The sequence below is a fragment of the Elephantulus edwardii genome, unplaced genomic scaffold (genome assembly GCF_000299155.1).
Source record: "Elephantulus edwardii isolate Elephantulus edwardi_28Jun2011 unplaced genomic scaffold, EleEdw1.0 scaffold00025, whole genome shotgun sequence".
Lineage (NCBI taxonomy): Eukaryota > Metazoa > Chordata > Mammalia > Macroscelidea > Macroscelididae > Elephantulus > Elephantulus edwardii.
The window spans coordinates 16,267,775-16,294,567 of NW_006399775.1; the positions used below are offsets into that span (position 1 = coordinate 16,267,775).

The 26,793-nt window shown below is 48.4% G+C and overlaps 1 protein-coding gene across 1 annotated transcript in view; it reads right to left on the minus strand.

Moving 5' to 3' along the window:
- Positions 1 to 12,024: 12,024 nt before the first annotated feature.
- Positions 12,025 to 26,793, minus strand: part of LOC102857208 (olfactory guanylyl cyclase GC-D-like) — a 42,015-nt gene continuing 27,246 nt past the window's right edge. The window contains exons 14-18 of the mRNA XM_006882924.1: positions 23,600 to 23,774; positions 22,032 to 22,130; positions 21,131 to 21,225; positions 17,249 to 17,334; positions 12,025 to 12,133 (exon numbers count right to left, since the gene is read on the minus strand). Coding sequence (XP_006882986.1) covers positions 12,025 to 12,133; positions 17,249 to 17,334; positions 21,131 to 21,225; positions 22,032 to 22,130; positions 23,600 to 23,774 — 564 coding nt within the window. The remainder of the gene's footprint in view (positions 12,134 to 17,248; positions 17,335 to 21,130; positions 21,226 to 22,031; positions 22,131 to 23,599; positions 23,775 to 26,793) is intronic.

Genomic DNA, 26,793 nt, shown 5'->3' on the forward strand with positions numbered 1-26,793 from the left:
TACCATGGACTGCTAGGAGAACAAACAGGTTTGTCCGAGAGAAGGTGAAGCCGGAATGCTCCTTGGAGTCAAGGATTCTGAAGCTTCATCTGACATATTTTGGGCATGTTGCAAGGAGGGACTGGTCCTTGCAGAGGGACATCATGTTTGGCAGAGTGGAGGGGTGGCGAAGGAGAGGAAGACCTTTCATGAGATGGATTGATTTTGTGACTGGAATGGTGGGAATAAGTGTGTTTGAGATGGCTAGGTTGGCACAGATAGAACAGCGTTTAGAGCTCTTGTACATAGGGTTGCTATGAGTCGCAAACGACTCTATGGCACATAACAACAACATCTCCTAGTACAGTGGTATACTAGGGGATATTATTTGGCAAATTCCGTGTTAAAATGCAATACGCTAAAGAGCAAGAGGCCTGGCAGTGGGGTCTAGAGTTGATGACTCAGTGGCGTTAGGACAGAGCTGAGTTCCCTGCTCCTCAGGCAGGGCTCACCTCTCATGAGGGGAGAGCTGTGGCCTCAGCAGAATAGCCCATGGTGAGTGCCCTGTCTAGTCCCTACTAAGTCAAGTCCCAGCTCCAGCTTGTACAGTTGTACAGAGAATCATCACCTGACCCAGTCCCTCAGTTGGCAACAGAGCACTTTACTCATTGCACCACTGCAGGACTCCATAAAGGTGCATTTCCTCTTCTTGTATGTGGGATGAGGAAAGGTTTGAATGAGAAGAAGGTGGAGGAAGAAAATATTTCAAGGGGAGCTCTGGTGGCCTAGTGGCAAGAAGCTGCACTGCAATCCCAGAGGATCACGGTTCGAATCCACCAGATGCTCTGCCGGAGAAGGAGGCGCAATATCCTCCTGTACCAGTCAGATCTAATTTGACGGTACACGCACACAAAATAATAAAAAATAAAATTAAAAAAAAAATATTTCAGAGAATGACTGATCTTGGGTTTCCATCCTCACTGTGCCACCCACTGCTGCATGACTTTGGGCTGCACCTCTCCATCTTTGTAAAGTGTGAATAATGATAGACAACTAGGACTGCATGGAGTGTGATGGCCCTGCTGCCTTTTCTTGATGGTGTTACCTGCACATGGCAGTGGTTTTATCTCCTTCAGCTGGTTTACTTCAGGGTAGAGTGGACTGTGAAGCTTCCTTTCCTTCTGCTTGGTCAATGTGAGAAAGGAACTTGCCAGAAATGTAGCCGTGACAGTGAGCCTGGGTGAGATTAGGTGTTCCCATTCCACAGGAGGATAAATGAAGGGGCCCCAGAGGCCTGGTGAAGTAGCAGAAGCTGAACACACCCAGCTCTCACAAGGTTGGGCTCTCTGAGAACCAGACCACTGTAACCTCATCACATTACCTTTCTCCTCACGGTCACAGGGGTTTCCCAGAGTATTTGAGGACACATTTGTGGCAAGGAGCTGAGTGCCCAGAGAGGAAGTGACTAGCCCAAGGCTGCACATCCAGAAGGTGGCAAAGGTGAATGGGGGCAAAGGCTTCTGTGTTAGGCTATAATTCCATGATATTCCGCTCCCTGCTGACTTGAGCAACACACACATACTCCTCCTGACGTAGTGCACCCACAAAAACACAGGCACGCATGTGCACACATGCTGAGCACATACTCATCTCTCCTATATATCCTCATTATGTACTGTCAAGTCAGAACAAACTCAAAGCTGACCCGCCAGTGAGTTTTCAGAGACAGTAAATCACATGGGAGAAGATTGCCCATCTTTGTCCCACAGAGCAGCTGGTGGATTCAAACCATGTACCTTTGCATTGGCAGCACAATTCCTTACTACTAAGCCACCAGAGCTCCCTATATATCCTCATAGACAATGTATAACACGAAAAGCTAAGATTCACAAAAACAACAAGTACACATAACCAAAAAGTTTACACAGGTATGTACACCATCTGCAAATATTTCATGGAGATAATCTCAGAAAGAGACAGCCAGAGATAATCCTTGCACAAACTCAATCCTCTTATAAATACTAGAAGAGTCTCTGGGTGGTGAAAAAGTTTAGCTTGCTCAACTGTTAACCAAAACGCGGAAGGTTGGAGAATTTTGTCCAACCAGAGATACCTCCAAAGAAAGGCCTGGACACCTGCTTCTAAAAAGTCCACCACTATGGAATCAGGCTTAACTCAACGGTACCCAACAACAACAAAAACCCGTGGAACACAGTTTTCTACACTGACACATGTAGAGTCTCCATAAGTTGGAGTTGACTGGACACAACTAGTTTTTGCTGTACATACACATACAAAATCCATTAGAAACGTTCACATTTAGCATACACAATGTACACACACATATGTATCTCCCACACAGAGAGCCCCAGCCACAAACATACTACACAATTGCACACTTGTCGGCTCCCATCCCGTACCTACAGTGAGCCCTTAGTATCTACAGCCTCCTCAAAGCCAGTACTCAGACCCTAGACAGTGCATACATAAATGAGCCTGTCCGCAAGCATGTAGTGCTCGGATACAGACCAAGTGCACACATGTGCACACTCTCATCTGCTACCAGGAAATGGGCTGCCATACTGCATGACTTGTGACTGATTTTCTCAGAAGCTGACTACACAGGAGCCAAGGAGCTTCCACGATGACTGCTGTCCCAGGGTATAAAAAAGAGAAGAAAGAAAAAGGGCACAATTTGACCTAATGAAGTTAGACATGTGGGTTATTAGGAGTTCAGAAGTATTTGCTCAACAAATAATTTGAGAAGTTGGGCAATATGATGAATGTGTCATCAGGATGAGAGGAAGACTCATCAATAACCTGTGTTATTCAGGTGACACAATCTTGACTACAAAAGGGGGAGACTTAAAACACTTAGTGAAGAAGATTAAAGACTACTACCTGCTTGCTGAAATTGAGGAGGACCTGAAGTGCTTGCTGCAAAAGGTCAAGGACTGTAGCCTTCAATATGGACTGAAGCTCAACATCAAGAAAACAAAGGTTCTCATCACTGACACACTTGGCAGCATTATGATAGATGGTGAAGAGATTGAGATTGTTAAAGAGTGCCTGATACTGGCCATGGTCTTTGCAATTACTTGCTATGCATTGGAAAGCTGGACAGTATCTAGGGATGATAGAAGGAGAATTGATGCCTTGGAGCTGTGGTGCTGGAGAAGAGTATTGACTATACCATGGACTGCTAGGAGAACAAACAGATTTGTCCTGCAGAGGATGAAGCCAGGCTGCTCCTTGGAGGCAAGGATTCTGAAACTTCATCTGACATACTTTGGACATGTTGCAAGGTGGAATCAGTCCTTAGAGAGGGACGTCATGCTTGGGAGGGTGGACGGACAGCACAAGAGAGGAAGACCTTCAATGAGATGGATTGATTCAGTGACTGGGGTAATGGGGGTGGGTTTATCAGAAACAGTAAGATTGGCATAGGATAGAGCAGGGTTGCTATGAGTTGTAGACAGCTCGACGGCACATAACAACAACAACCTTCAATATGAGGTTACATTTCAACATTAGCAAACACAAATCCTCACCATTGGAGCAGTAGACAGCATCGTGATGATGGAGAAACACCCATGGTAATAGCAGTCAAGAAATCCCTTATTGCGTTGGGAAATCTGCTGTCAAGGACCTCCAGAAGTGCTAAAAAGCAATGATGTCAGTTTAAAGACTAAAGCGAGCATGTTCCAAGCTATAGTGTTTTCAATGCATCTAAAAATTGGACAATTAATGAGAAAGACAGAAGAAGAACTGATGCCTTGAAATCATGGTTTCGGAAAAGAGTATTGAGTAGACCATGGATTGCCAAAAGAACAAATAAATATGTTTTTTAAAAAAATAAAAAGAACAAATAAATATGTTTTAGAGGGAGTACAAACAGGGTACTCCTTAGAAACAAGGTTTGTGGAACGTCAGGGAAAGAGAAGAAAAACTCTCAGTGGGAAGGATCAACACAGTGTCTATAACAATGGATGACACAGGATAGGGTAAAGTTCAGGCCTGTTCATGGGGTCACTGTGAGTTGTAGTAAATTCAAGGGCACCTAACAACAGCATGCGCTCACTGCTCCAGGCCTCCAGCGGCTGAGCCTCTGAAATACAGAGGTCTGGACCCTGTCTCCTGAGAGACAACTGCTGGCTCTTTCCCCAGAGCCAGTCCTCCTGGGCTGGAAGCTCAGAATGGGACATTTGGCTCTGAGGCCTCTGACCTCTTTTTGGCTCTGTAACTACCTGCTCACCTGTCCTTGCCCCTGTGGGCTGGAGGACTGGAGACCTGGGTGTGAAAACTGAGCCCACCTCCCAGAACCCACTCCTGTCTCCTCAGTGTCTAGGCCTCCTGGTACACACACTGCCCTTCTTCCCTACAGACAAAGGATCCCACCCTGCCCCCTCTTCTAGAACCTTCCTGGCATCCCTCTCTCTGCCACTGTCCTATCAGTATGGAACAATCTGCTCCTGTAAAGATTAAAACCAACAGCTCTAAACTAAACCCATTGCCACTGAGGCAATTCCAACTCCCCCGTTTCACAAGTCCTTCCTAGACTCCCCTCTCCCTTCTGGCTCTTGCTGCACTCTCTTTTCTCCCCATGGCCAGACCTGCTAAAGGAGCAATCCACCCTTGCTGTTCCCATTCGCTCCAGTCTCCTCACCTCTTCCTCCACTGTGTCCCACCCCATCATTGCACTAAGTCCATCAGTGGCCTCCATGTCTGTAACCATTGTGGGCAGATTTGATCCCTGGGCTCTGCTTTCACACCTGCCCACCTCCTCTGTTCCTGATTCCTCTCACCCAGGTCCTTGGGGACCCCAACTCTTGGCTCTCCTCCTTCTGAATTTTTCCCCCCCCCCAGTTCCTCTTCTTCCTCCTCTCTCTCCCCCTGAAGCCCTTTGACTTTCTCCTTCCTCCCCTCCTCCACCCAGGTCTAGTTAGCCCACCTCCATGTGGTCTGGTCCCCAGATGGAGTCTCTCAAAACACAGATTTGAGCAGGTCACCCTCCTGCATAAAACCCTTTGAAAGCCCTGGGGAGTCGAGCACACATCACACTTCCCACCTTCCTGTCTCTTACTACTCAGGGGACCAGCTTCCATATCACACATCCACACACATCCCGTCCTGTCCTCTCTCCTTTCCTGCTCTCTCCCAGCCATGCTCAGTCAGCTTTTCCTCCCTCTTCCTCCCTCTCTCTCTCTCTCTCTCTCTCCACCTTATTTAGAAATTGCAGAGATAAGAGCTATAGGATCTACCTGTGTGTTCTAACACTGAAAAGAAGCTAAGTCCAAGGACCCCCGACTGACAGGATTTTTTCTGGCTGTGCTACTGCAAGCCAGGAGGCAGAGAGAGGAGACTGGGAGTAGGAGTGAGAAAACACCCTCCTTGGCTGCCCCCGTACTGAGATAGTTTAGTGCTTGGCTGCTAACTGAAAGATTGGTGGTTTTTTAATGTTGAACTGTGGTATTAGAGAAGACGACTGAATATTCCATGGACTGCCAACACAATAGGTATGTCTTAGAAAATGCAGCACGTGTGCTCATTGGAGACAAAGAGGCAAAATTTTGTCTCTCATTCTTTAGATGTGTAGCTAGACAAGGCTATTCCTTGGAAAAGGACATCATGCTTGGAAAGATGGAGGGTCAGCAAAAGAGAGGAAGACTCTGAGATGCATTGGTACAGTGACTGCTGCAATGGGCTCAAGTGTGCCAGAGATGATAAGGATGGCACAGGAGAGGACAGGGTTCAGGTCTGTTGTTCCTAGGGTAGCTATGAGTCATACTCACTGGACGACACCTAACAACAACAGTGAGAGTTCTAAGTCAACAATTACTAAGAATCATTCAATAGACAACGGATCCAAAATAGTGTGGCAGATAGGCATGCAGATTAAGAATCATCTTTACTATCGATGCAGTTTGGGATTTAGAAATTGTGTCAGTTGCCTAAATATAAATAAATGAGCTTCTAATTCTCTGCTAAATGAAGATATCTGTGAGTAGGAGAAAGACATGACATTCCGTTCCTGTAAAGACTAAAACCAAAGCCAGTCCTATTGTACTGAGTCAACTGCGACTCCTTGAGACTCCATAGGACAGAGCAGAACAGCTCTGTAGGGTTTCCAAGGCTGTACATTTTCATAGAAGCAAACTGATTGGTAAGTTTGAACAGTTGACCTTTAAGTTAGTAGCTGAACTCTTAACCACTGTACCACCAGGACAATAGCCTAGAAAACCTGATGGGGCAGTTTTACTCGGCCTCATACCATTGCTATCAGTCAAAACAGACTCAGTGGTGCCTAAGAGCAACAATGGATGCATCACTTGAGCCGAAGCCTGGAAGGCCCGACTCAGCCCTTTGAGTGAGTGATTCCTGGGTCACCAGGATTAATCGACTTCTCAAGTCTCTCCCCACTGACTTCTTACACTGTGGTCCCCACCTCAGCCTGTGTCCCCAGCATAATCAAGCATCAACCCCACCCAGGGTTTTTATTGCCATCTGGACACCTTGTCCTTGGCTCACTCAAGCCCTAACTTCACCTGCCTGCTCCTCTAGGCCTCACCCCAGACCTCACCCCATTTCCATTCGCTGAGCCTCGCCCGCAGCTGGTGACTGAGGCTGTCACTGTGTCTGCGTCATCTTTTTCCATCAAGTAAGTAACTGGGAGTTGGTAAGGCAGGCAGGGTAGTAGGTATGGTTCAGTTCTGCCAAAGGCTGGCAGGTGACCCTGAATTGATTGAGTCTTGGTAGCTGCATCTGTTAACATGGGGAGAATGCTGTTTACGTTTCATGCTTGTAGTCCAGATTCAAGTGTAGATCTTCCATATGTGCTCATTCCCTCTCTTCAAAGTGGAATAAAGCTCCTCCTGTACGCTGCCTGTGAAGGAGCTCTGGTAGCGTGGTACATTAAGTTCTTAACTGAAAGGGCAGTGGTTCAGATCCACCATTGGCTTCAAGGAAGGAAAATGGGCAGTGTCTTCCTGTAACAATCAAGAGCCTCAGAAAGCCAACGGAGAGTTGCTGTGAGTTGGCTCCTCAGCAAGAAGTTTACTTTATTTGGGGGGTTTTAATTTGGTTGGTTTTAGAAAGGGTTTTTTTGCATTAGCAGTACAACTTCCTATAGACTTGCAGATAGAACCTTGAAGACAGACTACTGAGAGCCTGAGAATGCTCGAGTCAGCTCTTTAGAGGGCACCAGGGTGGTTTTATCAATCTTGTGACTGCTTTGTGGGAGTGGGAACTAAGGCAGGGAGCTGAGACTGGGTGCTGGTTGCCTTGGGACAAAGGTAGGGTCTGGTGTGGAATAGTGTAGAAGAAAGAGAAGATGAGATAGAGGCCAGGGCAAGGACTCCAGGAGAAGAACTGAGAAGCTTAAAGCAATTTTATGAAGCTTGACTTCATGATGTGCAGTGGGTCCCAGGAGATCTTCAGCAAAATCTCTGCATCTCACTGGCTCTGGTTTTAGAGTTATGTCAGTTATTTAGTGTGGCCTCAGGGTTGGGTACACTGGGAAACTAGGGTGACCTTGCTTTCCTCAGGCCATAGTAGCCCCTTCTGGAAGTGAGCAGGGTGGATCATTGTGATATTCCTCAAACTGAATTTGAATTTGCACCTGGATATAACAGTGATAGGAGGAGGTTACATGTCTAAATATAGGAGGGATGCTATTCTAACTGTTCATAGGATTCTTTCTCATAATAAAAGTTCTCTAGGTTGAAAGAAAGAGCTTGAGCTCTGGTGACCTCTCTCTCCCACACACACACAAACATATTGCCTCAGAGTCACAACCAACTCATAGCTGACCCTCCTATGGGTTTTCAAAGGCTGTAAATTGCATGGGAGGAGATTGTCCATTTCCCCTCACAGAGTGGCTAATGGATTCGAACTGCTGAAGAGGCGTTGCTTTTGCATTAGCGGTACAACTTTCTATAGACTGCATCACCAGAGTTCTTTTCTGGTGGCATAGTCCACAGGAAGTCATGCTGCTAATCCGAAATCCACACTACTCTGGTGGTTCAAATCCACCAGTGACTCTGAGGAAGAAAATGTGTCATTTACAGGCTAAGAAACTGATTCTGTGCAGAGTTAGCTAGGAATCAGTTCTGATTCAAATGGCAATGAGCTTTTTCTTTTGGCTTTGTTTTGTTTTTCAGGAGTTGAAAGGGGAGATCTAAGCAATTAGGACGAGATTGGCCCAGGTATGAGCATAGGGAAAGGCTGAGTAGTCAGAGGAGAGGGTGGAGTGGGTCAGAGAGAGCTCCATGGTCAAGAGCCTCAGGCATCAGGCCAGGAGGCTGAGACGGTGGGGAATAGGCTGCTAGAAAGGAGGTGCTTCAAAGACCTGGGACTGGAGGATGGTGGGGGGTAGGGGACAGTGTATGAAGCCAGGACATTTCTACAGACAAAAACAGCAACCACAGTAGTCTCTTCCAAGAGACTTGGTGATTGATAAGGAACTTGGGGGAGTGATGTCATGGGGAGAACAGGAAAGAAAGGGAGACCTCTCTGGTTCTGGACAAGGTGACAAGGCAGAGCAATTTCTTGAGAAAAATTCCCTACAGATTCCTAGAGGAATCCTACTAACAGAGATTCCAGTCAAAACCCAAGGAGAACCACGGTGAAGATTTCACTTTCCTACTTAAGAGACTAGGGTGGTTACATCTACCTCCCAGGAGAGGCTGTGGTGGGCTGCAGGAGCTAAAGTTCAGAAAGCACAGACTTTAGCAAGCCAGAAGGCTGTGTTCAAATCCAACAGCTGCATTGCAGAAGAAAGATGGAAGCTGGATTTAACCTTGGGTAGTGGGTTGATCTGGGTGGGTACTAACTGGATGGCACTCAGGGAAGGAGATAGTGCACTGCAGCTCTCTGTTAATTAATGGGACAGGCAAATAGCTGGAGACTGGAAACCTTTGAAACATGCAAGGTCCTTTGACTGGAGACAGGACAGACATGCGGTTCTCACTGTCCTCTTCAGGGGAGGAGCTCCCCAAGAAATATTCCTCTCCCGGACAGGGCTCAGGTATTGTGTCCTCCCTTTGATAACCGGGACCCCTACGCTAAGGGAGCCTGCTGGCGGCAAAGGACTCCTGGAAATTCCAGGGTTCCTGGAGGCCCCCTGGCTCTCTCTGAAATAACTTGCCTGCCCTCTAGTGGATTCCCCAAAAGTCGCTCAGATTCGTGAAACCCTCATCCAGGGATCTTTTGAGGTGCAAGTGGGGAGGTGCAGTGGAGTGAGAGTGAGGTGCTATCAAAAGATAATGAAGTTTGAATCCACCAACTATTCCGTGGAAGAAAGATGAGGCCGTTTGTTCTGATAAAGATTTATAGCCACGGAAACCCGATGGGGCAGGCAGTTCAGCTCTGTCCTGCAGGGTTGGTACAAGTGAGAATAACGTACATAATTCTCATGGCAGTGGGTGTGTTTGCATGATACTGAGACCAGGGTCTTTAACAGAGTATCATGGGCAAGGAAGCACAGGGAGAAGAGACATGGCTGACCCTCAGGAAAGAATTTGGGTTTAGATACTACACAACTCCACAGACCCCTGGTTCAACTCTACCCCTTGTCCAGTCCCACTCCTTACAGTGTGGGTAGCAGCACTCACTTCATAAGGTTTTGAGGACACCTCTCCAAGATGCTGCACGTCACAGGAGTGCAGCGTGTGTATGCCTCCTCATCCCAGCACCATCCTGTCAGTGTGGATACTCGGCTCCAACAGTTCTAACCTGGATTCTCACGTACATGGGTGTGCTTAAGTGAGGTTCACCAGCCACCACAGCAGCCTCTTCCATCTCCACTGCCTCATTCTCTTTCTTCATTCTGCTGACCTCCACTGGCCAAGTCTGTGCCAAACTCTGCACCAGCAGCTGTCATCATAGAGGACTCAGCCCTGCCCTCTTTCCAGAGAGGCACATCTTTCCAGCCTCAGCCACAGAGGTCCATCTCAAGTACGGTCAGAGCTGAAAGGGATGGGAGGGGGTTTCAGGGGTGACTTGTTAGAGGAGATTGCCGATTTGCTGAGGCTGAAGGGTGCTTCACATGCTTGAAGGGGTGGGAAGCAGAGCGGCCGGCTTGGAGGTGAGAGTGTTCCTAAGCACATGAAGAACAATGATGCAGAAACAAGGCAGCGAGGGAAGCCCGTGGCTCACAAGATCCCATCTGAGCATTTAGCCAAGTCCAGAGGCAGAGAACAGCAGAGGTTGTATCCTAAGCAGACTCATCCTAGGAGGCTGGAGACCTCGGAAGCTGGCTTTTCAAAAATGGGAGGTGGTTCATGAAGAGTCTCTGGGCCAGTTTGGAGGATTCGGTTGTTCATTCATTTGTTCACTCACCTAACCAGCCTCCTAGTGCACACCTCTTGCTGGGCAGTGGGCCAAAGGGGTGAACAGACAAGATTCCTGCCACTGGGGATGGGGCGGGGGGACGCGGGTGAAGCAGAGAGGTCAAACACGGAAACTACTAATTACAAACCGAGGAAGTGTGGGGAAAGTGTAATGAAGCGGTAGCTTTTTTTATTGGACATTGAAGGATGTGAAGGAGTTTATTAGGGAGGAAACAGGGACAAGGGCATTTAGGTAAAGAAGACAACTACAGCAAAGGGGTGACTTCCTGAGGGCTTGGGGAAGAGTTAATAGTCTGTTGTGGCCAAAGACGCACGTCGGTGAGGTGGAGTTAGCATGTGTAGGGCTCTGAATGTCATATGCACACATACATTCATGGACACCACGTACATATACACATACACATGCATGAACACACGAACCACATGTAGACACAGCGGGGTCCCTGTGGGCACTGTTCCAGATTAAACAGCTCCCAGGGACCCCCTTGTTTGAAGGTGACAGCTCTTAGCTCCCAGAGGGGTCTTTTGAGGAAGGATGAGTTTGTTCAGGGTTTAACTAGCCCCAATAGCGTGCCCTGATCCCCACATTCTAAAGTCATAGACGGGTATTTGGAGCTCTCTTTGATGTCGAAAGCCAATTTAATGAGGTGGTTGTGGGTTTTCTTTTCTTCCGTAAAACAGAAGCCTCATTTTATTGAGAGCTGAGAAATTCTTACCCTCCCTCCTCTTCTGTCCCGAGATTCTGGGAACTGGAGGCTCAGGCTCGGACCCCCAACAAAGTGACACAGATGTGCTTCGTTAAGGAAGAAAGGAGGCTCACTCAAAGTTCCTTGTGGCTGGGTCCGTTGTCAAGAACTTTTTAACCACCCACTTTAGAGATAAAAAAACAGAGGCTTCAAGAAATGATGTGAGTTGTTGTTACGTAGCCCTGAGTCAGAACCATCTCGTAGCTGACCCTCCAGCAGATTTTCAAAGGCTATAAATAACATAGAAGGGGATTACCCGTCTTTTTTCCTCAGAGCAACTAATGGATTTGCACCACATACCATTATGTTGGCAGCACCATTCCTTACCACCAAGCCACCAGAGCTCCCTGTGAGTTGCTGTCGTTGTTGTTAGGTGCCATTGAGAATGACTCATTGCGACCCCATGTACAACAGATCCTGTGCCTTCCTCACCACCTCTGATAGAATTTTTGTATCAGTTTTGAGCCCATTGCTGCAGTCACCTTGTCAATCAATCTTGATGGGGGTCTTCCTCTCTTTTGCTGGCCCCACTTCAGCCCCTGGCCCTACCCCTGCTTCTGCCCCAAGTTACACTGCTGCTGCCAGTGACCTCCCTCTGGGCCTCAGGCATCTTAGCTGTAAAATGGAAACAGTGTTCGCTGACGGGAGGAATAATGAGCTCTCTTAATAAAGAGCTCCATGTCAAAACAATTATCAAGGACAAAGTCCACTGTAGAAGGAGGGAATATTTCTATTTTTATTGTTTATGTGTCAAGAGGCAGTTTACCCCTAGGATTCACACTGGAACACATTAATTAGCATCGCTCTAGGGCATTTATTAATGAGAAGGCAGGACCATCAGGGAGCTCAGTGTGTGAATTCTTACTGAGCAAAGTGGAGCAGGCAGAAGGGGTGGTGTCCAGGCAGGAGAGTCTGAGGCATCCAGCACCCACCCCACGCGGTTCCTCTCTTCAGAGCCAAGCCCCAGCCTTTCCTGCACTCTGAGTTCCAGATGTGCCCTGACGAGCTTTGGCAAAGGCCGCCTTGATTTCTTGGTTTATGAGGTCCTGCCAGGGATCACTGGGAGAAAGAGACAAACAATCAGTTAAAACATCACCTCTGGCAGTGAAATCCGCCCCCCTTTCACTTTGTGTCTCTTAGCCCCTGCAATAAGCCTAAGGTGGTGTTCCCTTTCAACTTTGAGGACTGAGGCTCAGAGAAGGGAATTGTCCTAGCTGAGACCACATAGTACTTTCTACCTTGTCTGCATGTGCAGCTTTGAGCCAGTGACTTCTCAGGAGGCAGGTGAAAACCTCAGTCTGCCTCTTTCCAGGATGTGACTCTGGGGCACCTGAGGTGGTGGGTGAGAGGCTCAGGAGCTCTCTGGGCATTATGCAAATTCTAAGTGGGGTCTCTGGACTTTCACCTTACAATCACTTTCATTTTCTCATTTGCTGCCCACAGGTGTTCAGGGAAAGTTGATAAATGCCACTGAGAGCCTGACTCAGAGTGGCCCCACGTGACCAAGTACAGGAACAGCTCACCACATCCTTCCCCCACTGAGCCATTGAGTAGGTTCAAACCTCCAACCTTTTGGTTAGCAGCCTAGAGATTAACTGTTGCTCCACCAAGACTCTTTTTGGAGAGAGAGATAGAGCTGAGTAATGGATGTGATTGTTCCCTACTGAAAAAATAGACTGACATCTTAGTTAACATCTGGGATTGAGATTGTCAACAGCTTCAGTTTGCTTGGCTCTACAATCAACACTCTTGGTAATCAGGAAATTAAAAGAAGAATGGCAACGATAAAGTCTGCTGTCAGAGACCTCTCCAAAGTACTAAAAAGCAATGATGTCAGTCTGAAGACTAAGGTGTGCCTGATACAGGTCATGATTTTTGCAATTTCTTGCTATTCACCAGAGAGCTGGACAATGACTAGGGATGATAGAAGAAGAGTTGATGCCTTTTAACAGTGGTGCTGGAGAAGAGTATTGAATATACCATGGATTGCCAGGAAAACCAACAAGTTTGTCCTAGAGAGGGTTAAACCAGGCTACTCCTTGGAGACAAGGATTCTGAAGCTTCATCTCACATACTTTGGACATGTTACAAGAAGGGACCAGTCCTTGGAGAGGGACATCCTGCTTAGAAGTTTGGAAGAACAGTGCAAGAGAGGAAGACCCTCGATGAGATGGATTGATTCAGTCACTGGGGTAATGGAGATAGGTATATCAAAGACAATAAGATTGGCAAGGGATAGAGCAGGGTTTAGGGCTATTGTACATAGGGTCGCTGTAAGTTGTAGGCAACTCGATGGCACATAACAACAACAACAAATATATAAATGTGACCTTGTTTGGGGAAAAGGGGTCTTTGAAGATGTGTTTGGTCACCATGAGATTGTAGGTGGTTCCTAATCCAGTATGAGTGATGTCTTCACAAAAGAGAAGAGACACAGTCAGAAGGCCCCATGTGAGGAGGAGACAGGCTCCCCTCTGACTGGCACTGAGAGGGTGGGAGAGATAAGAAAGAATCACCCCCAAAGCCTTGTTGAAAGTGAAAGCTCAGCCCAGCTGAAACTCTGACTTTGTACATGACCGTCCAGAACTGTGAGACAACACATCTGTGTGGTTCCCAGCCACCCACTTGTGATGCTTTGGGATAGCAGCCCTAGGAGACTAATGCGAGCTGGGGCATTGCCTTCACAGAGTCAAGCACAGGCTCCAGGTGACAGCTTGGCCTCACAGAGACCTGGCAGGGGTAGATGCCAGAGAAAGGGCCACTGTTCCAAGAGTCTCTGTGGCTTGTGGAGACACTCCTATGTGCACGGCTTCATAGGAGAGCGGGGCATTTGTCCCCTTTCCTGATCTACAACAGCCTCCCAAACACCCCCAGATTTTAAAAATAGGCTCAAATTAATTTCTGCAGATATAGAAAATAACCTAGAATGAGAATAAAATGTATCTTTAGGAATACTTCTTAAGAAAACAAACAAAAAGTAGCTAGAACACACAATTCAAGTGAAAATTTAGTAACTGCCTGTGAACACAAAACAGATTCCCCTCCACCAGCACTGAGAACCAACGAGCCGTCTCCAGATTGTGTGTGTGTGTGTGTGTGTGTGTGCGCGCGCGCGAGTTCGCCTGTGATCTCTTTCCAGGCGAGTGGCGGGCGTGTGATGCTGTTGCCATGTGTATCTGATGGTCCTGATGAGTACTGTGTGTGCACGTGTGTGCGTGCGTGAGCCACACCTCCATGAGTTTATAAGCTCTCGTGTCTAGGTGTTTTGACAGGCAGGTTCTCAAGTTAAGTGGTGCTCATTGGGGCTAACCTTCAATAATCACCTCCCTCCCTGAGCAGAGAAGATGGAAACATCTCTGGCACCTTCTAAAGTTTCCACCCAGGAGTGGAAAAATCATCAGCTGAAGAAACTGGAGATGACAAATGGCCGCCAGATCCCCAGTTCCAATCACAGGATGGGGTGGCCAGGAGTGCTGGAGACTGGGCTTCCTACCACCTACACAGAGAGAACCCTGCTGGCTTTAGTTTCTGTTCCCTATGCGCTGGTCACTGGTGGACCGCCAGGTAGTGCACTAGCTATCCGGGATCTCACGAAGCTTACATGTCTGGGAAATGTCCCAGCAGCATGTCCATGAGTATTATCAGGCTACAGTTATTTCTATGTGCTACAAAAACCACAGGGAGCCCTGGTGATGCAATGGTTAAATGCTTGACTGTTGATGAAAAGGTTGATGGTTTGAGTCCATTCACTCATGTCACAGGCCAAAGAGCTGGTGGCCTGTTTCTATAAAGATTATAGCCTAGAAAACCCTCTGGGGAAGTTCTATTTTGTCACATAGGGCCACTATGAGTAAAAAAAAGAAATCTGTTTGATAGCACTTAACAACAACGTGGAGACCACAGTGCTGAGAGATGGGCTAGAGGGTGACAGCAGGAACTGGGCATTTGAAAACTGTATGATAGAAAGAGACCTGGCCTGCAAAGGATAAGCACTCGGGGTCCAGGGAAGAGCATGAGCAAGGGCCCTGGGGTTGGCATGTTTTAAGGAATAGTGAAAAAGGCCTAGAGCAGGTGATGAGTAGGGGGAGGTGAAGAACAAGAGGCCAGACCCTGCAGGAATTTTGCAGCTGCATGAAGAGCAGTTGGAAGAGAATTGGGCTCTCACATAATTACTAGAAGGGCCCTTGGAGCCAAGCCCCAGGAAGAAAAGGAACCAAGGTACACCAGCAGTCAGTGCCCAGGCCTGAGCCCTGTCCTCACACCACGCTGCTCCCTCAGCACCAGCTCAGGCACAGACTGTCTAAAAGCTGAAGGGCCTAGGCTGGGGGTACCTCTTGGTAGGCATAAGTTGGTTGTGTATCCAGGAGGTTGTTATGCCCTTGTTTATATGCAGTCTGTGTGTTCTATACCCTGCAGGCTCCTTTGTGTGCCAGTCTGCCCATCTCTCCCTTTCTGTCCTCCATCCCTCCCTGGAATCCATTGTGTGTGGGGCACTCAGATGAATGAACAGGAAAATCTCTGCCTTCAGCATTGCTCTGTCCCCTGTTCTCTAGGGTCCCTGAACTTGAGGCAGCCTGATATCTGTGCAGAAAGGTAATTATGACCAGCTTTCTGTGTTTGCCCCTTGAATGACGCTTCAGCTCTGGTCACCTTCCCAGGATGTCCACATGTATCCCACACAATAGAAGGGGACATCCTGGGAATGCTTGGAGGAACCAGTCGGAAGTCCCACTGAAGGGGAAAATCCAGACAAGATGACAGCAAACTTGGACTCAGGCTCACACCCTGATATAATCATGCTGTGGGACTCCAGGAGGCCCTGCCCATCTCTGGGTGCAGCCTCCTCATGGGTGGGATAAGCTTATTGGCCTCCGAGGTCCCTGAGGTCTTTCTGCTAGAAATGACCCTGTTGTTCGCAACAGTTGGCAACATCTGTGCTCCTTGAGCCCCACCTGCTGGGACTGTCCCTACTACGGAGGAATGGTGTGAGGAACAGTACATTGGAGTAAAACAATATAACTGTCCCCTTAGGGAGGAAATTGGGTTCCAGAAGACATAGGGAGCTCTGGTGGTCTAGTGGTAGAAAGCTGTGCTATAATCCCAAAGGCAAGTTTTTTAATCCACCAGCTGTTCTGTGGAAGAAGGATGTGCAATCTCCTCCTGTGTGATTTACTACTTCTGAAAACCTGCTGGAGGGTCAGCTATGAGTTGGTTCCAACTCAATGGCACACAACAAGAAAAAGACATAGGAAGGGCTGAACTCTGCTGGCCAGGTACAAGCTCTCTTTTTTAGAGGCCTCTAAAATGTGGGAGGAAGCCCTTTGATCTATAGATTTCTGGTCTAAGGAAATTATCTGAATGTTGACAAATGCACAAGAGTAGTTATCAGTTGAGGCCTAGTCAGCTTAGCATACAACGCTTCTAAATGCTCAATATAAGAGAAAGATTGGGCACTTCATGGCATGCCCACATGTTGCAATGCTGAGACAATCACTGTGCATGTTTACAATGTGCTCCAAGCAATTTGGGAAGGTGCTCAGGACACCAAGTGGAGAGCGCAGATCAGAATGTAAGAAGATCTCATCGGAGCCAAAGGCCTTAGAAACAGGCTGAGAGGAAAGATGCTGAAAATGTTAGAGTGGTGGTTTCTCAGGAGTGAACAAAGAATGGTTGTTTTCATCTTTGAGCAATTTTGAATTTTCACTCTCATTGCTGTCGAGTCAGACCCACTCACTGCTGACCCTTGAGTGGGCTGTAAATCACAAGGGAGGAGATTGCCCATCTCTCTGCATGGAGCAGCTGGTAGATTTGAACTGCCAGAGAAGAGTTGGCTTTGGGATAGCAGTGCAACTCCCTATAGTCTACATCAGAGCTCTTTCCACACCAGCAAGTAATACTTCAGTTGTGATAAAAATTAATTAAACTAGAGAACATTTAAAAAAAAATCTAGATTTTTGGAGAACTCCACTTTCCTCACCAAGAAACTCTGGTGGTGCAGTGGATTAAGTGTTGGGCTGCTAACTAAAAGGTTTGAATCAATCAGCCACTCTGTGAGAGAAAGACGTGGCAGCCAGACCCAAAAAAGATTTAGAGCCTTGGAAACCGTGTGGGGCAGTTCTACTCTGTCCTGTGGAATCACTGAGTCAGGATGAATGGCAGGGGATTTTCACTCACCCAGGCTTGATCTCCATTGGTGTAGGAAGGGGTCTGGAGAAGCCGGCCTTCCCTGACAGCCAATAGGTTTCCTCTATGCCCTTTCCCTGAAGAGAGAGCAGAGAAGGGTGAAAGGCCTCTCCCCATGCAATCTCCTTAGGCTGAAGAGCAAAACCAGAGCTGCGTTAATTCCATTATCTCAGGTGGCGGAGAGGCTGCAGTCAAACTGTCTGGGTTCAAATCCTATCTCTGCCACTTGACTAACTGTGATTTTGGCCAAGTGACGTCACCTCTCCACATCTTTACTTTCTCAGTACCTCAGAGAGTTATTGAACATGTTAGGATTGAATACATTAATATTTAGTTGTTTTTGTTCTTGTGTACCATCAAGTTGAAACTGACTCATAGCTGACTCTCCAGCAGGTTTTCAGAGGCTGTAAATAGCAGGGAAGAGATTGCCCATTTTTCTCCCGCAGGGCACCTGGTGGATTCAAATTGCATGTCTTTGAATTGGCAGTGCAACTCCTTACCACTAAGCCACCAGAGCTCTCTATTTAACTGTTAGGCCAATAACTAATGAATCCTGAATTCCAGAACTGAAATCTGCGCTGTTAGGATCCCAGGATTTTTTTTTTTCATAATTTAATAAACTTTATTCTTGTTAGGGGAAGAGGGAGGGGGAAAAAAGCCACCTACTCCACTCCTCTTAATAAATTAAGTAACACACGGCCAATTCCCGTGCCCTAGCAAACCTTGGGCACTTGAACCAGTCCCGCTGTTTCCTTGCGGCCCAGTCTGCTTCCCCTTCACAGAAGGGAATTTTTCCTACTGCTGCCAGGCTGTGTCATGACCATGGACCACATCCCTTCTGTGGTGAGAATCCATGGCCCAAGAGGATGTAGGAGGCAGCAGTAGCAGCCAGGGAAAGGAGGGAGGGAACGTTCTTCCTCACAGCTCAGGGCAGAGGAGTCCTGGAAGAGCTGTGGCTTTTCTCCCTCCACAGATTCCCCAGTGTGCCACTTACAAACTTCAGACAAATGCATCCCTCCCCTGGGGATAATCAGTGCTCAACAGAACTCCTAGAGCTGATGAGGCTCACAAGACCCCAAATCAAAGGCAACAGACTAAGGAACACACATGGCTACAAGGGCTGGAAATGATTGCTCAGAGGAGGAAAGAGATGCCTTAGCAGCCTTCCCATCTAGTTCTAGAATCTCTGCCCTGCCCCTGGGGATGCCCCACTAGCCACCAGCCTTTCCCTCAGTCTTCTTCCCTCCTGCTGAACATACTCTATGCCCCAGGTGCTCTCAGGGCCAGTGAAGGGTTTCTTGGTGCTGCTCCTCACACCCTGTGGGATGACAGAGTGCAGGGCCAAGGAACCTGGGCTCCTCTTTGCTCAGGAAATGGAAGCTCTTTGGTCAGTCCTAGTAGCCAGAGGCCCTCCCCACAGGCAAACACTTCTGCCATTTTCCTGGATGATCTGCCTCAGGCAAGGCCCGCACTATGGCTTCAGAGAGATGGTGCAATCCCTGTACAATAGACTAAGTGGCTTATTCTACCACTGCGGCAACCTCCTCTTCCTCACCCTCCTCCTCCGTCTCCGTCTTGATCTGAGCCACTCCCAGGCGGTAGAGTGTGTCCCGGATGACCACCTCACCAGGCTGGCAGCTCTGCACAATGTCGTGGATCTGCCGGTTGACAATCTCCCGGCTGGTGAGGAAGTCTATGAGGCGGTTGTAGAGGTAATAGTGGGTGGCATTGTCAAAGGCAACAGGCCGCTGGCGAATACTGTGTGGTTTGCTATCTGCCATGGAAGCCAGGATGTTGGTGTAGGGTGCCAGCTCGGGGCACAGGGTCAGGGAGTGGTGCTCTGCACTGGGGTCGCCAGGACTGGGCTGTGTGTCTGCATCGACAATGTGCCATGTGGCCGTCTTGGTGACTGGATGCTGGACAGAGTGCTCCGATTCCGTCATGTCCACGGTATAGTGCTGGTCCAAGAGCTCTGGGCAGGATACACTCACAGGTGGCTCCATGGGGCTGGAAAAACAGCCCTGGTTCCTTCCCCACATCTGGTTGGTCAGCTCTGGATAGCAGAGGTCAGCACACAAGGCCACAGGGCTGGCCATATCTACCACGTAGACAGGGGGCCAATGGCGGGAAGAGGCAAGCAGATCTACATGGTCACGGGCACTCTCGCCTCGAACAAGGTACTTAGAACCACATACAACCTGATGGGGGCACACTTTGTAGATTTTACCCCCTGTGAGATGAGGTGGGGGCTGTCTAGCTCTGGCTCCATTCTGTACAGATTCATAGAGGGCCAACAAGGAGAAACAAAGCTGGTCCTTGGAGTCTTCCGCTCCAAAGGGGATGCTGCACTGGCCCAGCAGATGCCGCAGCTCTTCCTTACTGTAGGAGCCAAGGATCCCAGGATTTTGTGATACGTGCTTCATTACAACTGTCACCACCTGGCAGCCTCTCCTGAGATAGAGACACAGCTGTCCAGGAGCTGGGAGTAAAGGGACGTGAGTGGCACTGTGGTGAGGGCTGGCCAGTCTAGAGACTCCATATCACATCCCAGGCAGCACGTTCAGGAGCGGTGCTGCTCTTTGGAGGTCCCTAGGTTAACCTGCACCTAAGGTCAGAGTTCTACCCTCCATGTCCCTCTCTGCCATCACCATCCTGTCCCCAGGAGTCTCAGTTCACAGTCTCTTTAATAAGACCCACCTGCCCTGACTGCCCCAGCTCTCTTCCCCATGACCCAGGCCACTCAGAGAAGAGTCCCACATATGCCTGCCCTTGCTGGGTGTGTGACCATGGACAAGTCATTGCCCTTCTCTGAGCTGCACATCACTGCTGTTCCCCACAGTGTAATGACCTGAGTCCCAGGGGCTCCCAAATTCTGGAGCCCAGTGAAGCTCTAGGTCTCTAAACGCTGGAGTGGCTCCAGCATCCCACCAGGCCTGCTTGTAGCTGAGAAACTGGAGAATGGGAGGGAGTTGGCTGGGAAGAAAAAGGTTTCTTAGTAATATATTGCCATGACCTTTATCAAACATCAACAAAGAATGCAGAGGTTGTGCAATGAGGTTATTGGAAGCTTGTTGTCTGAGGTATTCATAAATAAGTACAACCTGAAGTTGCACTTACAACACCGATGGCTGCTCATGGGACTGGGAGGTATACAGAGAAGCATAATAGTCAATGTTGGGGGAAAGGTGGAAGGAGGATGAGTTGAGATTAGAAATAATTGGTTTTCTGGCTAGGGTTCTGAGGGTTGAATAGGAGCCCAACAGTCCTATTGAAACAGCACAGGCTTTGAGACCAGGGCTATAAGTTCTATGACTTTTTAAAAAATTATCTTTGCTTGTTTGTACTGTCAAATTTTATCTGACTGGTACAGGAAGAGATTGTCCCTCCTTCTCCAGCAGAGCATCTGGTGGACTTGAACTGCGGACCTCTGGGATTGCAGTGCAGCTTCTCATCACTAGGCCACAAGAGTTCAAGTTTTATGACTTTTGACAAGTCACTTGGCCTCTCTAATTTTGTTTTTTTATCTGTGAAATTAGGACAATGATCTTCCTTCCATAATTACTATGAGTGATGTACACATTAATTTATGTTGTGTGCTGGCAGGCTGCTCAGAAATCATCAACAGAAGTGATTTCTCTGTCCTGGCGCTTCTCCTCACAAGGAGCCAAGTAGGGAGTGGCTCTCAAGAAGAAATGTTTCTTTAGGATTTGAGGACTGCGGGGCAACAGAGAAGCCATACAAAAGCATTCTGCTCCACCGCAACTCTAGGTAGGCTTTCCTTGAACCACACCAATCAGATGGAAACCTCTCCTATCATCCATAGAAACTGGACTGAGACTTTCCCCATAAATCCCAGAAAACAAATTCTCTCACCTTCAGCTCAGTCTTTCCTCTGATGTCGATTTTGTAGCCTTCATCCAAGCTAAGCAATGTCTGGACAGTGTTTCGACTGACGTGAATTCTGTATGCTAAGAAGAAAAGGGATCAAGTCAGCACCTGGCAGCAGTGGACTTACTGTTTGGTAAAATCATTACGGGTCTATAACACTCCCACTTCCAGTCAATCACATGTACAATTTGGTTTCCACAATATCCTTCTTCTGGCCTTCTCACCCTGTTAACAGATAGTTGGTCATGAACATAGAGATTCCCGGGAAAGCAAAGTGAATATATTGAGTGTTATGGGAATGCAGAATAAAGCCAGAAGCCCTGGTAACATAAATTCACTTGTAGGGGAGGCTCTGAAGACAGAGTCAGTGCACGTAAGCCGTTCTCAAATTCTTTTAAGAGTAGAACTCTTTTTTGAAGTCCCCACAAGGCAGCCACATTTTGTACTGAACATTCAGGAGCAAACAAACTAGCAATCTAGAGACAAATTTTGTCTTAGACCCTCAACCTTTGCAGCTCCTCAACCAAGCCATCAGAGTAGCGTCTGCCTAAAAGGGCATTCCAAACAAATTGAGAAAGCAAGATAAAATGAGAACAAAGACTGGAAAGATGGGGAAACCAAGGCCCAAAGGAAAAACATTTTGTTGAATACCACTAAGCCAGCCAGTTTTCCTGCCTCTTGAGTCATTGCTGTCTCGATGAATTGCAAACATGACAGTGGAAAATGAAAAAGACCATTGACATGCATCATCTCCTTAAAGCTGCATTATTGGCAGCTAGGGTTCGTTGGCACCAGGTGGTGATTTGGTTACTACGCACTGTTTCAGAGGTCATGGAGAAAGAGGGTAACTTCCCTCTCAGAGGGACAGAATGATGAGCTTACTCACGTAGGCCTGTGGACTCCATCCGGGAGGCAGTGTTGACAGTGTCTCCAAAGAGGCAGTACCTGGGCATGGTAAGGCCCACGACCCCTGCCACACAGGGCCCTGCAACCCAATAGGCCCAGTAAGCTCCAGCAGGCCCTACATCAAAGTGAGGTCCTGCGACAGCCTTTATCTCCCCACCCCCAGCCACACCTCATACTGCCCTTTTCCACCCTGCATCTTGGACAGAAGCTTGAGGGTTGAGGATGGAGTCGTCTCAATGGACAGAGATGGTGATTCCTGTACAGATGCTGGATTGAGATGTAAACTGTGATCTCTGCTGTGTGAGGGAAGTACCAAGACTGTGCTAGCCCAGAAAAGGGACTCTGGCTCAGACCGGAAGACTTCCTGCATGCAATTCATGAGCTCTGTCTAGAAAGATGGGAAAATGGGTGGGCAGGGAGAGCAGGTTCAGAGCCCATGTGTCCATGGGAAAGGGCAAGCGGTGACTACGCACAGACAGCTAGATGGGGAGTGCTAGCAGATGAGGTCAGAGAGGTTAGCGAGGACCTCGAGGGCCACCTTGGGTAACCTGGACTTCATACCCTAGGAGAGGGAAACTATGTAGGGTGAATGGGGTGGGGTCTGGTCATGAGAAGAATATATTAGTGGCCTTGAAGTTTCTCCCAGACCCATATCAGCAGACATTTTTGTTCTGTTTCTATCTTGACTATGCTATCAGCTATGGACCCCTCAACATGGACTTGACAGGTGCTGAGACAAAAAGATACAGAAAGAGGCGGAAAGAGACAGGGAGAGAGAGAGATATGCAAATAAGAACAGTGAAGATTCTCTTCTTTGTAACACCTTGTTGTCACGTGCTGTCGAATCAGAGCTGACCCACCAGCAGGTTTTCAGCAGATTTTCCACCCATGGGAGGAAACTGACCATCTTTTTCCCTGAGGAGCAGCTAGCTGGTGGATTCAAACCATACGCCTTTGGGTTACCAGACTAACTCTTTAACCGCTAATCTACCAGAGCTCCCGATAACATGTTGTTGTGTACCTTAGAGTCAGAACTGATCCCAGCTGACCCTTTAGTATGTTTTCAGGTGCAGTTAATTGCATGGGAGGAGATTGTCCATCCATCTCCCACAGGGCATCTGGTGAATTTGAAACACCTGCCTTCAGGACTGCAGCGCAGCTTCTTCTCATTAGGCCACCAGAGTGCCCAGTTATATCTTAGAACCTTAAAATAACTGTATTTTTTTCCCTATCAAACATTCCATCCCTATCAAACACTGCCTCATAGGTCTAGACTGCAGGAAGGGGAGGAAGTTGTAGAAAGTTCCATGGGGATCGCTCATCCAGACTGCTTTCCCAAGTTTCTACAGATGATACCTAACCTTTCACCTCCTGGTTTCTCCAACTATCTATCTCTCAGTTGAATCCAAACTGGAAGGGAGAGTACGATGCCTTAGAGTTTTAGAATCTCAGAATTCAGGAAACACACTAGTCGGGGAAAGCCAGCCAGTATGCCAGCGAGGGGAGGAGGGATGGTCTGGCCCGTCACCCCGTGGCCCCAGTCGGTACCTGAGTGCAGCCCAACTCTGATGTGAATGGGCACGTCGGGAGCATGCTTCATCCGGAAGTTGCCAGCAGAGCTAAGGATGTCCAGTGCCATATTGGCGATCTCAGCTGCATGGCGGCCTCCATTGCGCCGGGGAAGCCCCGATGCCACCATGTAGGCATCTCCGATGGTCTCCACCTAGAAACCACAGCCTTCACTGGCGAGCATGGGAGCCCACTCCCTCTGGCCTGCTCCTTATTCTGTTCAAGGCTACCTCTTGGGAGCACCTGTGCTCTCCAGACCATAGTGCCTTTTCTGCCAGATTCCAATTTCAGGAACTTTAGTACAATTGGATTGTAAATTTCAGATCAGTTTTGTCTATACTGTACATAACCATGGTCTTTCTTATGTCCTTTACCCCCACCCCACCCCAGTCAACCTGGCCTCGTCATCTGCATAATTCCACAGAGACAGAGCAGAGCTCTGCTGGGGAAAGTGCAGATGGTTTCAACACCTCCCATATTCCAAAGCCTTTTGGCCCTTCCTGGTGCACCACAAAGAATGCAGGCTTTGAAATCAGATGCAGATTCAAAACCAGACACTGTCATTGATCTTGAACAGACCACTTTCCATATGTGAGTCCCAGTTTCTTCTTCTATTGAGTAAATATTAGAGGTGAAACAGCCAGAGACATATCACTGATGCTCAGTTAGTCGAGGCTGATGTCTTTATCATCATCATTATCCTTTTCTGTTGTGCTCGTTATTATTTCCTTCGCTAGTATGTTTAGATAAGACAGAATCAGAATTGGGACTTTACAGACTACCCCCTCTACCTCCCAGAGCCCCAGTGGCTGCCTGACTGGCTCACACCCCTAGGAAGCTCCCTCCTTTGTGAGGCAGCTGCTTCTCTCTTTAGAGAACGCTTATTTCCAAAAGTTGAATTGAATCAAAATGTGACATTTCACCTGCTGCTTTCAGTTCTGCATCCTAGATTTCAACCCTTTCTTGAACACTCTCTGCTCCAGCCTCTCTTGTAGGCACTGGGGATCCGGCTGTGAATGAGCCATGGCCATCTCCTCGCCCACAGAGCAGTCCAGCCAGGGGAAGATGAGGACTCGGCTCCCCTCCCCACCTTTTCCCCTCTCCAGGGGAGTTCCAGCTCACACACTCCCCCCCCCCACAGCTGCCACCAGCATTCCCTGCTCCCCATCTCCCGCCCACCCCATGCCTGGGGTGGTTTACTCTCTGGCAGCCACTTCTTTCCTCTAGCACTGGTCAGAAGCTCACAGCACGTGCTATAATTCACTAAATGCCTTCTCACCGACTATCCCCTCCTGCCTAGGGGCTCTGCTCCTCACGGGGGCTGTTCTTTACCCCCTCCTCCAGGAAGTCATGTCCCCTAATCACATGAAGTCTCACTCAGACACCTGGGTTTGGTGGTTACAGTCAATGGTTTAAAATGTACACAAATGACCTGACATAGGAGGGCTTCCTGATAGCTGAGACTTCCTGATCTATTTCCCTGGCAGGTGCCCCCAGCTCTCCGGCTGCAGTCCCTCTGGAACCCCCTCCATTTCCCATTCACCACAGAAACACTCAGCACTTGGTCCCTTCAGGCCTTGATCGGGGCCCTCTCCCTACAGTGCTCCCCTGGGCTCTGTCTATTGAAATCTAACTCCTCTCTCTGGTAGGCTGTCACTCGATATAGTCTATAACCTTCCTATCATCAACCATGAGCAATGATGCTCTTCCTCAGGACTGTCACCTCCTGTTCCCCCTTGTCTCCAGCACAAGCTCCAGTAAGCTGGCAGGTAACACGATGAGGTAAAGGTCATCAGGTTACCCCACTGTGGAGGTTCCCACAGGAAGGAGTGACTGTCTAGTTCATGGTGATGGGGGGAAAAAAGATGATAAACCACTGCCTTTCTCTCTGTCCCTTCTTCTGTCCAAGAGAAGAAGAACACCTTGTTCAACTGGTGAGATTTGGAAGAACTAAGGTCTAACAATAACAACAACAAGGTCTAAATACTGCTGTGTTAGGTGTTGCTCTGCTAACTGAAAGGTCAGCAGTTCAAATCCGGCAGCCACTGCATAAGAGAAAGATGGGCAGTCTCTTCCCATAAAGATTTCCAGCTTCAGAAGCACAAACGGCAGTCTCGAGGTGTAGGAACCAGCTTGACAGCAGTGAGTATTTACTAGGTTCCAGATACCATTCCAAACCTTTTTATTTATTCCACAAGACTCCTGAGAGGGAAGTACTGATGTCATTGCCATTTTAGAGTTGGGAACAAACACAGGACGTTAAGCTGCTTGCCAAGGTCACATAGCACAGTGAGTAAATGGATTTGAACTTTTTCAGTCTGGCTGCAGAGCCCTGTTATGGCAGATTTGCCAGCTGTGTGTAGTTTTTGCTCTACTCAGGTCCTGCACATGATCAGCATGAGTGTGTTAGGTCCTGGACTTGCCTTCTGGAAGCATCTCTGGAGACCTGTTGCTCTCCACCCTGCTGTGGGCCAGCAGGTTGGCCAGCCTGCAACTCAGGGTGGTGCCCTGCGCGGATAGCCAGCTCGGCCTCAGGTGAGTGCCCCCGGCCCAGGCCAGGTGGGCAGGGGGACTAGCAGAAAGCGCCATGGTGGCCATTCAGCCAGGAAACCCTCTGTCCGAGCAGACACCTAGCCCCACACCCACCTGACGCCTTTGTCTATCTCCTAGTTGGTTCCTAACTGGAAGGGAGAGAGTGTTGACATCACAACCAAAGGCAGTAAAAGAGCAGGACACAGGCCTTGCTCCATGGGAGCTGGGACTCATAAAGGCAATGCTCTCAAGGACACAAAACAGTGCGTGCTCTGTCACAAGATGGGAGTTCTAATTATCACTGCCATGCTGTGTGACCTGGGACCAGTCACCTTCCCTCTCTGAGCCAGTGGAGCTCATGATCCATCTCTGAGCAGCCTTGAAAACATGAAAAAAGAGCTTCTGACAATCCCTAGGTCTGGCCCGCCCTCTTCATAACAAATGCCAGTGTCTCTCCGTGCCGTGCCGTGTTTTCAGGGAGGCCTCAGTCCTCTGGGACATGGCAGGTGTGCAGCTGGATGGATGGCTGGCTGAGTGGATGGATGGATGGATGGATGGATGGATGGATGGATGGATGGATTAAGGACAGCACTTCCCCTCACATACCTAATCTACAGAACAATCCTAAGCAGTAAGCCTTT